Genomic DNA, 16,129 nt, shown 5'->3' on the forward strand with positions numbered 1-16,129 from the left:
AAGAAAAGGGACTTGGCTTCTCTGTTAGAAAAGCAGAAAGATACATCCACTTTACTTACAGCTGAAAAAGTATAATCTTCCTATAAGAAAGGGCCATGCCCATATACTCTTGACACACAGCAAAAATATAATGGTTAAGATGCACACACCTAATGTCATTAACCTCCCCTGAACACAGAATTTCCTTCATTGGCAAGACACGTAACTTTGGACATCTTAGGTTAAGAAAAAAACTTTTGTTCCACAGGTATCCGTGTTTGACCAAGGCCCCATAAAAGCTTCTGCAAATAACTGTTTCCTAGCTTGCCCCTCAGCTCACGGTTCCTCAGTGATCCTTCTAATTTGAACATGGCCCTCCGCCCCCTAAAAACTCAAGTCCAAAACCAATTAAAAGTGGAGATCCGAGCAAGCTAACCTCTGCTGACTTAAACAGGATGGAGAGTGTTTTATCAAGACTAAATTTGTAATTACTGTGTTCTACATTCCTTGCCTCTATGGCCCCAGTGTAAAATGTGATCATCCATTTCAAAATTATCTCTCTATCGCGAGCCCAAAGCTGATCGTTTAGATTCTGGTCTCGTGTTGGGCGTCAGTTTGAAGAATATCACAGCACTATCTCCTCTAATAAATGACTTTAACTTTTCACCTAGAAGATATCTGCTTTAACTTATCACAGGGAATCATCTGCTTTCTTTAACGCTTCCACTAAATTAAAATCTGAAGTCACTCGATTTGGGAGCGAATGTTAGCTGCAGAGACAGCAGGATGAATTGCTAGGGAGTCGATGAAAAAATATTATCCAAAAAACCAGAAAACTTAGTTTATCACAAATTTCATTTTATGCTGCAGATCTCATTAATAATGGCCGGGATAATGCCCACCTACATACACACACATCTGTTCACCCCAAGAAAGAGGGCTCACATTCTGATGAAGGTTCTAAATCAAACTTCTAAGTGGATCAGGATACTGAAATCTTAACCTCATATGCTTGGGTCATTTTATGATTCTTACTTCAATAACAATGATTTGGAACAACAATGGAAAGACTTTCTTCTTTAAAAACCCTTCTGGCTTGGGGCGCCTGGGCGGCTCAGTGGGTTAAGCCTCTGCCTTCAGCTCAGGTCATGATCTCAGGGTCCTGGGATGGAGCCTTGCATTGGGCTTTCTGCTTGGCAGGGAGCCTGCTTCCCTCCTCTCTCTGCCTGTCTCTCTTCCTACTTGTGATCTCTGTCTGTCAAATAAATAAATAAAATCTTAAAAAAAAATTTTTAAAAATTAAAAAAAAAAAAAAAACTCCTGCCTTGTGTGTCAGTTGGGGGAGGGGACTCACTGGTGGGCCATGGCTGGTGTAGTTAGATTTCATCCCCCAACCCCCAAAGAGCAGGTTGCGTTCAGTTCAGATGTAGAACTCAGAAGCCAGCTAAGATATACCCCCAACCCCCTACCATGATTCCCAGGAGAAGACTCACAGAGTCTTGTTCTGAATTCTCCTAGAAAAGTCCTGGATTTTAAGGCCGACAGGTATCTTACGATCACAGTTCTTACTGTAATCATGGCATACAAATGAGAGATAGGGATTATGGTGATTTTTCTGGGTAGAAAAACTAGTTTTATTAAAAGCAACAAGAAAAGGCATCAAAGACAACAGGTAAAATTTTAAATTAAAATTCCTCTGGTGATTTTTCTGTACTATCTGTAGTTGTGCTATAGATTAAGCCCCAATTCCTAAGTAATAGCTGTGTGACCTTGCACAAATCACTTAACTTCTCTGAGCTTGTAAAGTGGTAATCTCTTTTTATCTCTGAGAAGTAGTAAGCCCAATAAGATAATGTATATGGAAGTGCTTTGCAGCCCCACCTAGCTCAGAGTGGGTACAGACAAAGGTTTAAGTCTCCCTTATGCAGACTTCTTTTTTCTTTTAACAAAATCAGTGACTCTTGGGATGCCTGGGTGCCTGAGGGTTAAGCATTTGCCTTTGGCTCAGCTCAGGTCAGGATCCCAGGGTCCTGGGATCCAGTCCCACATCGGGCTCCCTGCTGAGCAGGGAGTCTCCTTCCCCCTCTGCCTGCTGCTCCCAGTTGCTTGTGCTCACTCACTCTCTCACTCTTGCTCTCTCTCTGACAAATAAATAAAATCTTAAAAAAAAAAAAATCACAGTGACTCTTAAATTTAGTGAATTATCTTCTGCACTCACTTTCTTTGATAGAGTTGCAATAAACATGTGAAAAAGAACAAACACCCTCTCAAAAACCCTGAAAAAAATAGATTCAAAATGTAGCAGGGGGATTTGGAGCTTCACAAAATAACCACCTGATAAGTAAAATTTGTTAAATCAGCCTAATAGACCAACAAACAAGAATGTACATTCACCTTACCTGGAGCCCCTACTTTTTTTCTGTTGTGTTTTTGTTTTAAAAATAGGTAAAATCAGCCATAAGACAGATTGATATATTAGATGAACATGGGAGGAAGGTTTGTTCTTACCTGATCTATTTATAAATTTAAGAGTTCTAGACAATCTCTTAATGAATAATGATCTTATAAGGTAACCTTACATTAATAACTAAAGCAAGTACCAGTACTTTCACCAATATCGTAAGAAAAGAAGGGTACACGCAGGATGGATGCTTGGAAATAGCTTGCTGAGAAGAGTGTAGTCACGTTCCACACTGGAGGGTCAAATATCTTTTCTAAAACTGATCTGATTAATCTCTGTTTACATAGACTAGACGGTCAAAGATTCTATGCATTTACTGCTTAGATTTAACTGTTTTAAAGTCTTTGAACCCATTAAGTAATAAGTGCTTTAATAACAGAATTAACAGAAGAAATATATTAGTTACTGCCCTGCATGTGCGTCAGTGACTGACTTATACACCTAATTTCATTTGGTTCTCATTTGTTCTTGAAGGATTTTCCACCTTGATCTTCAGAGAGCTGTTTTAAAGATATGTCTCATGTACTTGTCACGTACTATCGTGCAGGAATTGGTTAGTGATTAAATGGAAGACTGACAGCCCGAGGGCCAGGGTACTAATGGACCCACCAATATATACCTACTTGGGTGAGGTCGGCCTGCTAGCATCCATCGAGGATCATATGGGGCCTTCGTGGGAACAAACTCGATGATTCTATCTATAGGATCCTTGGAGTTCAAGAGAGGAACTGAACTGCGCACATTCTAAAAGGTGGTTGGGAGGAAAGAGCACAGCAATTAGTGAATAGCAGGCCCAAGGTCCTGACTTAGCCATGATCGTTACAAAGACAGTAGGGACCAGAAACAGAATCATACCCGTCTGCCCCAGCCAACCCCTGAGAACATGGACAGGTCTCAAGTCTCACGTAGGAGTCTGGCAAAAAAAAACCCCTGTATATTCTTGCTTCTTGATTTCCATGTACCCACACTTTATGGGAGGCTTCCTGGGGGATGGATAGCTATTACAAAGAAAAAAACCCACAGTGATCTGAGCCCAGATGGACCATGAAGGCTTCTGACTGGGGAAAATATCAGAAAGGGACCTAACCGATGAAATCCAAAGGCAATTTAAAGCCAGAAGCCCAAAGATGGCTGCAAGAAAAAGAAACCGGTAACTTGCAGAGGAGTATTTCATAAAACAGTTTCTCGACCATAAAGAAGAGACCCCAAACACAGAGGCCGTGTGAGCTGTGGTGGAAAGGCCGGGTTCTGGGGGCTCTGTCTGCTGGATGGGAAGGGCTCACCTTGGGCATATAAGACAGCCAGTGCAGGACAGTGAAAACCCCTTCAAAGTCATCGCAAACGATGTTGTGGGTCACCCCATTGTTGTGCATAATCTGGATGCCCCCAAGTTGGTTATTGGAGGTGTATACTTCCCGCCCAAGGACCTGGAGAGACAAGTAGGAGAAAAGGCATTTGTCTGTCTGACAGAAATAAAGGCAGAGTCTATTTTGTGACTCTCACTAAAATGGGTTCTTTCCTCCACAAGACACAGATTCCATCCAGCCTCTATGTGTTGTTCGGAGGGATTGTCTGGTCCTTTGTCTTAAAAAGAAAGCTGAGAAAATAAAAAAGGCTTTTTTTTTTTTTTAAAAACACAATACTGTTGCAATTCAAAAACCAGCAAGCCTCTCCCTCTCTCAACTAGCTGCCACAGACAGCTGTTAGCATACTTTAAGTCAGCTAGAACTGTGGTGGGGAGCAGAGGCTGTGACCCGGAAGGGTGGGCTACCCCCACATCTGCAGGCCAGCGAACTGCTGCACATATACACAGAGAGGAAACATGCCGGTCTTCTGACAATCTTTAGTGACAAGTCTCACTTAAATGCTGTGAGGTTTGGGTCCCTAATATTTTAAAAGGATTACTTTCCCCGCCTTACATTTGATTTTTAAAGCTGGTCCCCACACACAAGTCCTAAGGCTGGCAAAATCCTGAAGCAACTCATCCATACATGAACCCTGGAGTCTAAACGTCTTTGTGTGCTGGGTGGAGCGCAGTGATTTATACCCAAGCCTGCCTCTCCTCTGTCCTTCTTTTCCAAGGTTCTAGGAAATACAGAGGGCCTCCATCCCTGGTGTATCCCTGGAGGAGTTTAACCCATATGAGGTTGAAAGGCACGTGCAACTGGAAATCACGAAGTTTCCTTTAAAGAAGGAGGAAAAAATACAGGAAGAAAAAATATTCATAGACTTAGAAATTGCAGGGTTTCTTTTTCCCTAGAAGACTGGTTAATAATTTCTTTTAGGGAGGGAGGTTTTCTGACCCAGCAATGGAAGCTGGGCAGCCTGATCACTGACTATTGCAAACTGCTGAGTGTGTAGTAATTGCCAGTCATCTGGGGGTAGCCCTGGAGAGCTTGAAGCAGTTGTGGAGCACTTACTGTGTTTTACCTTTTCTCTTTCCTCTCCCCTCCTCCTTCAGAAAATAACCACAACACAAATTTGCTTCCTTAGTAGCTTTTATTCATTTTCAGTCTCTGGGAAGAATCTAATAAAGGGAAGACCAGCAAACTCTACCTGTATATTCCTATCTTGCCCCTTCCTGATAAGAGCTTTGAGATGTTTCCCCCATGCTGGGTCAGCCCTGACATCAAGTCCCTGCAAAGGATGAGGAAGTTGGCGACCAAAGTCATCACCTCAGTGTGACCCAGCTGGCCTCCACTCCTCTTAACTTCAGTGAGGCAGCGAGGAAGAGACTCTTTGGAAAGGAATATGGAGAGCAAAACTGCTTTCCTTGGTGAGGAAGTGCAGAGAACCAGTCTTTGCAGACAGCCCTGAGCTGAGCAACACACCGGCAACTCCTCTGAAGGAGCCCCAGGAACAGGGGAGACCGAATGTGACCACTGGGCTCCCCCTCCTCCTCTCAGTCTGTCTTTAATCTCAGCCCAGGCACTGTGGCTCCTTTCTCATTCTCCTGCTGTCTCTTTCCATTTGCCCTCTCTCTGACTGATACACTGATCTCTCGGTCACTCGGCTTTCTGCTCCACTGAGTCCATATTACTAATAACACCTCTGCCACGGCCAGTTTACCTCATGAAGGCAGGAGCACATCATTACAAAATAAACTCATAACTTTGACATTCTAGCAAATACATGCCGTTTGTTATTTTGATGGCTTTAGTCTTTCTAACAGGCAGAGGGCATTACATACCTGTTTCATTTATATCTTTAAATGTGTGCACACATGTATAGTCACACATGCATCAGGAAACAAAACGGAACAAAAAACCAACCCAAAACAAATGCCCAAAGCAGTCAGTTGATGGGGGGACCCTGGTGGAAGCAAAACCCCTGTCACTCAGGGAGGCCATGCTCTGATCTGGCTCTGGTTTTATGGACGTCATAAACCCGATGGCCCACAACTGGTCCTTCTGGGACAGACTGCCTCTCTGCCAGAAGTCATTCAGTGTGATCAGCAGTATTTTTAATTATTAAAATAAAATTGGAAAGGGGGAAAAGAAATAAAAAGGAGACACTGCACTGACCCTGAATATCTGATGTTCACAATCTGTGTGAGCCAGGAACTCCTTGCCGCCTAGAAGAGAGCTGGGGCCGCTTCCTACTCAGAAAGATGGTTTTCTTTCGTTGGAAACACTATTTCTAGTACTTTATTAATGTCCACTTGCTTAGAACCTCACATCCTTCCAAAATGAATGATGGACAGAAGAAGAACCAATCTTGGCAAAGGGACCAAAGTGGACCAAGAGCTGCTTGGCTGTTCAAATACACCTTCCTCACACCATCTTTGTCCTTCATTTCGAAAGGCAAGAGCATCCAGAACTGGCACTACCCTTGGAGGCTCTGCCACTTGCCCATTCCACTCCATACTCCTATAAATTAACAGGAGACAAACTTGGAGGGAGCAAGAGTTTAATCACCTAGGACATCTTCCCCTTACAAGCAAAACTCAGTTTCTGACGTGTTGGCGTTGTTCTGAAAAGGTAGTGTTGATTCAGAAAAAAGCCTCACAAGGGCTTACCACAACCGAGGACACCATCTCTGGACTAAAGAAATGTTTGTCATGTGAGAAAATTCATTTACTTCGAAAATTAAAAGGAAAAATTATAGGTTAGACTAATAGAGTCTCCAAATGGCTCTCTGTGACTGGCCTTATCTTAGGGGGTAGGGGCGGGGAGGGAAGGACACGCAGAAATGAAACCTGCTTCAGTAATCACAAACAAATGCTAATAATCATAGCTACTTTACAGTCGGTGAAGAGAAAGCAGGAGCCTTCAGTTCATCTTCAGTGACCGTATGCCTGGAGCATGCACCGGGAGAATGAGGGTGCACACAATAGCTCCTGATTTACAGGGGTCGTTGCTGACTCAAGTGGTTTTAATGATTTTAGAATACTTCACCACAAAAGCTCCAACGAAAGAAGCAGAATCTGGGCGAGGACCAAATCCATTCTGCCTAACTCTGAAATGATCACGCCAGAGCAGTTATGCAAACCCTGATCGGCATCTAGGAAGGCAAAGAGAAGAGCCTGACAGAGGCAGGACCACTGTTTTATGCTTCAGTATTGCCCTACCAACCTTTCACAGAAAAATGGGGAGGTAAACGAGCCTCACTGACTTAGTATTTTCATGAAGGAGGTGAGCTTTGTTTGTCAGTTTTTCAGCCGTGACATAGCTATACAAATCCAGTTGCTGGATTTCCAGCTTTCCCAAATTACTTGTCTCACATCTTCTACTGCGTGATGCAAACTTTTTATCTTCCCATCAAGCATCAGTAACCATATTTAAACACAGGAGCCACTCCAAGAGGGGTGGCTTCCGAGGCCCCACTTTGTTGGTCCCCAGGTTTAGGTGGAGACGCAGAACCATAAAAGATTAGGAGGAGGCAGCCCCTCAGGGCCGTCCGCTAAAGAGTGCCCACATGCACAGAAACTGAGCAAGGGGTGACTTGGAGGGGAAAGAGGATCTTCATCCACTCGATATAAATGTAAGCCTCATCCAGCTCTCCATTCATTGCGGGGGGCAGACCTGAGAATTAAGGGCCCCAACTAAAAGCCAGCGATTAGCAGAGACACAGTTGTTAAAGGCTCCACCGAAGATGCAACACGGCCTCTAGAAATTTCGAGATACATAAGAAGTACAAATGAACGCAGTCATACATACATGCTAAGGCTGCTGCTGCTGTTGCTGCTTATCTAGAGACACCGCAGACAGCTCAGGTTTACCACAGCTGACAGGCAATGAAAACAGGCTAATATACCGCCTGCTCTCTCCCTTAAATCCCTTTTTGGAGATCAAGATAAACACGTTCTTCCTTTCCCCAGTGCTCCAGACGTTTGACTGAAGTGGCAGAGCATTGTGAGGTTTTGTGCAAATGAAATCACTGTGTAATACTGAATGAGTATAGTATTTACTTGTCAGGATATTTGTCAGCACAGGCATGGAGATTTCCAAGTTTCAGAGATGCAACTTAGCTCAATTTTTTAAGAAAAACTGCCTTTGTCCTGATAGACACATTAGGTTGGGGGCCTTTAGACTTACAGGCAAATATTTGCAATCGTGTGCTGAAGATGTGAAAAATAATGATGCATATCGGTGGAATAAAAAATGAAATCTACTGCTGCTTTTCTCCCTTTAGCCAATCTTTCCCCCCTTTAAACAGTTCTTGGGTCAGGGCAAGCTTCTATTTAAAGAAGCAGGAAGTATAAAATTCCTCTTGCATCTAAGAATTTAGGCTACACAAACTGAGTCCTTGCTGCAATCCTACCTCTCCTTACGGTATTTCCATCCTCAAGAGGATGTAAGGCGGGGTTTTGTACGTTTCCCGGGTAATTATCATTACTGGACTTTGTTCATGATTCTAGATATTAAAGTCACTGTGGGATCTGTCAGGTTATGGATAAAGGTTTGGCTAAGGCAGAAAGAGAGATGGGAAAAAAATAAGTGGAAGCAGGAAAAAATTGGTAAAATAGGGACAAAAGAAAGGAGGAAGAATGAGAGAGGAAAAGGGAGGGGGGAGAAAAGAGGAAGGGAGAGGAAAAAATGCAATAGCTCATCTACTCTGCTGCTAACACCCTCCTCTCTGACCTGAGAGGACTACATTTTTAAAAGCTGACAAGTAATTCAATCTCCAATTAACAATTTTAAGTGGTGCAGCACATATTACTGTGTAAATGTTTCTCCAGGAATATATCCAAGGGTGAATGGAATTAAATCCCTAGGGAGACAGAACTGGAGCCTATGCAACCAAGAACGTTTGGGGGTTCCCAAAACAGAGTCTCTTGATACACGGACTAAGGGTTACAACTCCCTCTCCCCTCTTCATTGCCACTTGTCACTGGCAAACTGGAGTGCTGGTTGGCAGCTGGTAGTCTAGGACTGGGGATCGAGAAGGGACACAGTGAACGACTGCTGGCACAAGATAGGAGAGCCTCCAACCTGAGCCCAAATTGGATTCAAGACCATCCACTGCAAGACCAAAACCCTCTCCACACACAGCAGTATTATGAAGTGATTGGGTCTGCTGATGGGTAAACTGGGAGTAAAGAAAGGGACAGGGCAACCAGTGATGGGGAGAAGATATACCAAGGGGAGACTGAGATATAGGCCCCTGAAAGACCTCTGCTTACTGAGGAGTGGGGCAAACAGAGTCATGAGTTAGACGCAGAAGGATGACAAGGATTTGAAGGTGGACTATGTGAGGAAAGAAATGCATTTTTAATATTATGGGGGTAGAGAAGAGCCATATGACTGTTTGCCTGTCAAACGTATGAGAAAAGGCATAGGCTTCCAGAGTGAAAACTGATTGCCAAAGAGAAATCACTTCTCTCAGGGATCCAACAACTGCTCATTGATCTATAGACTTGAATGTATTGAAAATAAATTGCTTCCAAATATGGAAATTTTTATAAAAAAATCTAGTTTATTGAGGTATAATTTACATACAGAAAAATCATTCTTAGGTGTAGAATTTTATGAATTTAGACAAATATATACACTCATACAACCACCATCAAGATTACCTCAAAAGATTCCCTCTAGGAGGCGGGATCAAGATGGCAGCACAGGAAGATTATGAGTTCACATCCTCCCACGAACAAATCAGAACAACGACTACATATAGAAAAACTATCTCTGAAAATGAACTGAAGACTAACAGAAGAGATTTTATACAACTAAGAATATAAAGAAAAAGCCACATCAAGATGAGTGGGCAGGGCAGTATTAGGTCTAGTCAGGACTCACACCCCTGGCACGGTGACCTACAGTGGGAGGGGTACTGCAACTACAGAGGCCCTCCCTGAGGAATAAGGGGTCCCGGCCCCATACCGGGCTCCTCAGTTCAGGGGACCTGCAGCAGCAAGCAGAGCTCCTATAACATCTGGCTTTGAAATCTAGTAGGGCTTATGTCCAGGAGGGCAGCAGGAAACAATCTGTACATGAAGGGCTCACATAATTTTACTACCTCCAAATCCCAGTGTAGAGGCAGTAGATTGAAAAGCATGGGAGTTACATGTGAAGGAGATTCACTGACTAATTTTAAGGCATGTGCTAGAGGGGCAGAGATCTGCTGGAATATTCTCCAGGGAAGGAAGCATCAGCAGACACCAATTTCATCCCCTCTTCTACCTAGTTGGCCCGGTAGCAGTGAGAGACAGTTCTGACATTCTCCATCTCCTGTGCTAGCACTACTCACCACACTCCAGCATTCACCCGTAGACTCCTCATTCCCCCCAATACCAGAGTAAAACCCTGAGGGGCCAGCCTCACACACTAGCAAGTCTGCACTAACTGTGCTACTGGCTCCAAAGGATAGACTCTACATAAAGACACTTTTTAAAGATGAGGAGATAAAAGTGATCTACCTAATACATAAAAATAAACACAGAGAGTTAAGCAAAATGAGACAAGAGAACACATTCCAAATTAAACAGTAACATGAAAATCTCAGGAAACGAACTAAATGAAATGGAGATAAGCAATCTACCAGATAAAGAGTTCAAAGTAATGATCATAAAGATGCTCACTAAACTCAAGAAAATGGAAGAACACAATAAGAGAGAGAAAATATAAAAAAGAACAAATCAGAAGAATACAATAACTGAAATGAAAAATACACTAGAGAGAATCAATAGCAGATTAGATAATGCAGAAGAGTGGATGAGCAATGTGGAAGGTAAGAGTAGTGGAACCCATACAACGAGAACAGCAAAAAGAAAAAAAGAATGAAAAAATGAGGATAGTTTCAGGGACTTCTAGGACAACAGCAAGCATACTAACATTTGCACTGTAGTGGTCCCAGATGGAAAAGAGAAAAGGAAAGGAACAGAAAACCTATTTGAAGAAATAATGGATGAAAATTTCCGTAACCTGGGGAAGGAAACAGACATCCAAGTCCAGGAAACACAGTCCCAAATAAAATGAACCCACAGAGAGCCACACCAAGACATAATACTATACTATACATCACTATATTGATTATAATACACTATAATCAAAGTGTCAGTAGTTAAAGAGAGAATCTTAAGGGAAGTAAGAGAAAAATTTATTACGTACAAGGAGACCCCCATAAGGCCATGAGCTGATTTTTAAAAAATTTTTATTTTTATTTTAAAGATTACCATATAATGTATTATTTGCCCAAGGGGTACAGGTCTGTGAATCATCAGGCTTACACATTTCACAGCACTCACCATAGCACATACCCTCTTCCACTGTTCATAATCCAGCTACCTATCCCTACCACCCCCCCCCCAGCAGCCCTCAGCTTGTTTCATGAGATTGAGTCTCTTACAGTTTGTCTCCCTCCTGATCCCATCTTGTTTAATTTTTTTCCTTCCCTACCTCCCACAACCCCCTTCCCTGCCTCTTAAATTCCTCCAATCGGAGAGATCATATGATAACTGTCTTTCTCTGATTGACTTATTTTGCTCAGCATAATACCCTCTAATTCCATCTACACATGAGCTGATTTTTTAGCATAAACTTTACAGGCCAGAAGGGAGTGGCATGATATATTCAAAGTGCTGAAAGGGAAGAACTTACAACCAAGAACAGTTCACCCAGCAAGGTTATCACTCAGAATAGAAGAGATAAGGGGTTTCCCAGAAAGCAAGAGCTAAAGGAGTTCATCATCACCAAACCAGGCTTAACAAGAAATATTAAAGGGACTTTAAATGGAAAAGAAAAGGCCATCACTAGAAATAGGAAAATTATTAAAATTATTATAAAGGAAAATATCTAACTGGTAAAGGCAAAAATATGGTAAAGGTAGTGGATCAACTACCTTCATAATTAGTATGAAGGTTAAAAGACAAAAGTAATAAAAATCATCTAGACCTACAAGAGAGGTCAAAAGATACACAAAATAGTAAGATATATGGGGCGCCTGGGTGGCTCTGTGGGTTAAAACCTCTGCCTTTGGCTCGGGTCATGATCCAGGGGTCCTGAGTTTGAGCCCCACATGGGACTCTGCAGGGAGCCTGCTTCCTCCTCTCTCTCTGCCTGCCTGTCTGCCTACTTGTGATCTCTGTCTGTCAAATAAATAAATAAAATCTTTAAAAAAATACACAAAATAGTAAGATATAAAAGATGACATCAAAAACATAAAATGTGGGTTGGGGGATGGAAACGCAGTGCTTTTAGAATGCACTTGAACGTAAGTGACCATCAACTTAAAATAGCCTTATATACACAGGATATCATATATGAACAGCATGATAATCCCAAACCAAATATCAATAGTAGATACACAGAAGATAAAGAGAAAGGGATGCCAATATAACATTAAAGAAGTCACCAAATCATAAATCAAGAGAGCAAGAGAAGAGAGTAACAGAGATGATCTACAAAAATATCCAGAAAACAATCAACAAAATGGCAATAAGTACATATCTATCAATAATTACTTTAAACATAAATGGACTAACTGCTCCAATCAAAAGACTGGCTGAATGGATTAAAAAAAAAAAGAAAGACCACTTATATACTGCCTACAAGAGACTCACTTCAGATCTAAAGACACACACAGACTGAAAGTGAAGGGATGGAAAAAGATATCCCACACAAATGGAAATAAAAGAAATCTGTGGTAGCGATACTTATGCCAGACAAGATAGACTTTAAAACAAATACAAAGAAGGGCATTTCATAATGGTAAAGGGATCAATCCAACAAGAGGATATAACAATTTCAAATATCTACACACAAAACATAGGGGCACATAAATAAAAAAACAAATATTAACCAATATAAAGGGAGAAATTGACAGTAATACAATAATAGCAGGGGACTTTAATACCTCACTTATATCAATGGATAAATCACCCAGACAGAAAAATCAACAAAGAAATGGTGGTTTTGAATGACACATTACACCAGATGGACCTACCAGATATGTGCGTGTGTGTTTGTATGTGTATAATATTCCATTCAAAACCAGCAGAATACACATTCATTTCAAATGCACATGGAACAGCCTCAAAGACAGATCATATGTGAGGCCACAAAACAAGTACCAATAAATTTAAGAAGACTGAAATCATACCAAGCATCATTTCTGACCACAATGGTACATACTTGAAATCAATTACAAGAAAACTGGAAAAAAATACAAACATGTGGAGGATAAACAGGATAAACAACAAACTCACTACTAAACAACCAATGGGTCACTGAAGAAATCAAAGAGGAAATAAAAAAAATACCTTGAGATGAATGAAAATGGAAACACAACATTCCAAAATCTACAGGATACAGCGAAAGCAGTTCTAAGGGGGGTAAGGTTCAATAGCAATGTAGGCCTACTCCAGTAAACAACAACAACAATAAAACTCACATAACAACCTAACGTTAAACCTAATAAACTAAAAAAAGGACAAACAAAGCCCATGATTAGTGGAAAGAAGTAAATAATAAAGATCAGAGTGGAAATAAAATGAAACAGACTACAAAAACAACAGAAATGACCAATGAAACTAAGAGCTGGTTCTTAGAAATGAAAACAAAGTTGATAAACCTTTAGCCAGACTCATAAGAAAAAAAAGAGGCCCAAATAAATAAAATCAGAAATGAAAGAGAAGTTAAAACCAATACAACAGAAATATAAAAGATCATAACAAACTACAGTGAATAATTATTATATGTCAACAAATGGGACAGCCTAGAAAAAATGGATAAATTCCTAGAAACATACAATCTTCCAAGACTAAATCAGGAATAAATAAAAAAATCTGAACAGACCAAATACTATTAATGAAATTGAGTCAGTAACCAAAAAAAAACTCCCCAAAAACAAAAGTCCAGGTCCAGATGGCTTCACAGGTGAATTCTACCAAACATTTATTTATTTTTTTTTTCTACCAAACATTTAAAAAACAGTTAATACCTATCCTTCTCAAACTATTCCAAAAAATTGAAAAGATTACTCCTGAACTCATTCTATGAGGTCAGCATTACCCTGATAACAAAACCACAAAGCAACACACACACACACTCTTACAGGCTAATATCCCTGATGAACATAAATGCAAAGACCCTCAAAAAACAAAAAAAAAAGATTAGCAAACTGAATTCAACAATACATTAAAAGGATGATACACCATAATCATGTGGGATTTATTCCAGTGATGCAAGGATGGTTCAATATCTGCAAATCAATCAGTGTAATACCCCACATTTAAAAAAAAAAAGAAGGAAGTATAAAAATCATATGGTCATCTCAATAAATACAGAAAAGCATTTAGTAAGAATCAATACCCATTTATAAAAAACTCTCAACAAAATGGGTATAGAGAGAACATACCTCAACATAATAAAAGGCACAGATAACAAAACCATACCTAACATCATACTCAACAGTGAAAAGCTGAAAGCTTTTCCTTTAAGATCAGAAATAAGATAAGGATGCCCACTGTCATCAAAGATCAGAAATAAGATAAGGATGCCCACTGTCATCACTTTTATTCAAGATGGTACTGGAGGTCCTAGCCACAGCAATCAGACAAGAAAAAGAAATAAAAGGCATCCAATTTAGACAAGAAGAGCATACCTCTTTATTGTCATGATTTGCAGATGACATGATACTATAGAGAAAACCCCAAAGACTCCACCAAAAAACCTGTTAGAACTTGGGCACCTGGATGGCTCAGTCCATTAAGTGTTTGCCTGTTTGGCTCAGGTCATGATCCCAGAGTCCTGGGATCAAGCCTCATATCAGACTCCCTGCTCAGCAGAAAGTCTGATTCTCCCCTCTCCTCTGTCGTTCCCCCTACTCCTTCTCTCTCTCTCAAATAAATAAAATCTTAAAAAAAAAAAAACTATTAGAACTAATAAATTAATTCAGTAAAGTTCCAGGATACAAAAATAATATATAGAAATCTGTTGTATTTCTTTCTTTTTTTTAAGATTTTATTTATTTATTTGACAGACAGAGATCACAAGTAGACAGAGAGGCAGGCAGAGAGAGAGGTGGAAGCAGGCTCCCTGCTGAGCAGAGAGCCCGATGTGGGGCTCAATCCCAGGACCCTGGGATCATGACCTGAGCCGCAGGCAGAAGCTTAACCCACTGAGCCACCCAGGCACCCAATCTGTTGTGTTTCTATAGACTAACGATGAACTAGCAGAAAGAGGAATTAAGAAAACAATCCCACTTAAAACAAAAAGAATAAAATGCCTAGAATTAAATTTAACCAAGGAGGTGAAAAACATGTGCTCTCAAACTGTAAAACACTGATGAAAGAAACTGAAAAAGGCACAAATAAAGGACAGATCATCTATACTCATGGACTGAAAGAATTAATATTGTTAAAATGTCCACATTAGCTAAAGGAATCTACAGAGTCAATGCAATCCCCATCAAAGTACCCTATCAAAATGGTATTTTTCACAGATTTAGAATACATAATCCTAAAATTTCTATGAAACCATGAAAGACCTAACTAGCCAAAGCACTCCTGAGAAAGAACAAAAAAGCTAGAGGTATCACACTCCCTGATTTCAAACTATGTTACAAAGCTATACGTAATTCAAGATTATGGTATTGGCACAAAACCAGACACAGATCAATGGAACAGAATATAGCATTCAGAAATAAACCCATGCTTATATGGCCAATTAATTTTAAATAAAGGAGACAAGAATATACAATAAGGAAAAGACAGGCTCTTCAATAAATGGTTTTGGAAAAAATGGACAACTACATGCAAAAGAATAAAACTGGACTATTTTCTTACACCGTACTTACACAAAAGTACACTCAAAATGGCTTAAAGACTTAAATGTAAGACTAGAAAGCATAAATCCCTAGAAGAAAATATAGGCAGTAAATTCTTGACATCAGTTTTAGCAATATTTTTTTGGATTGGTCTCCACAGGCAATGGCAAGAAAAGCAAAAATAAACCAATGGAACTTCATCAAACTAAAAAGGGTTTGCAGAGTGAATCAAACCATCAACAACATGAAAAGGCAACCTAATAAATGGGAAGTATTTGCAAATGATATATCCAATAAGAGGTAAATATCCAAAATATAGAAAGAATGCACGCAACTCAGTATATAAAAAAAAGAATGATCCAATTAAAAAACAGACACAGGACCTGAATAGACAATTTTCCAAAGATGACATATAGATGGCCAAGAGGCACATGACAAGGTTCTCAACATCACTAATCATCAGGGAAATGCAAACCAAAA

At 40.4% G+C, this 16,129-nt stretch overlaps 1 protein-coding gene across 8 annotated transcripts in view; it reads right to left on the bottom strand.

The window, feature by feature from the left end:
• The window catches only part of ACACA (acetyl-CoA carboxylase alpha), a 283,911-nt gene that overhangs the window by 38,049 nt on the left and 229,733 nt on the right, over positions 1 to 16,129 (bottom strand). For all 8 annotated transcript variants that reach the window (XM_004747175.3, XM_004747176.3, XM_004747174.3 and 5 more), the window contains 2 exons: positions 3,724 to 3,867; positions 3,064 to 3,184 (listed from right to left, as the gene is read on the bottom strand). In XM_004747175.3, the coding sequence (XP_004747232.1) occupies positions 3,064 to 3,184; positions 3,724 to 3,867 (265 nt within the window). The remainder of the gene's footprint in view (positions 1 to 3,063; positions 3,185 to 3,723; positions 3,868 to 16,129) is intronic.

This window comes from Mustela putorius, unplaced genomic scaffold (assembly GCF_011764305.1).
Source record: "Mustela putorius furo isolate JIRA1106 unplaced genomic scaffold, ASM1176430v1.1 tig00003962_pilon_pilon_pilon, whole genome shotgun sequence".
NCBI lineage: Eukaryota > Metazoa > Chordata > Mammalia > Carnivora > Mustelidae > Mustela > Mustela putorius.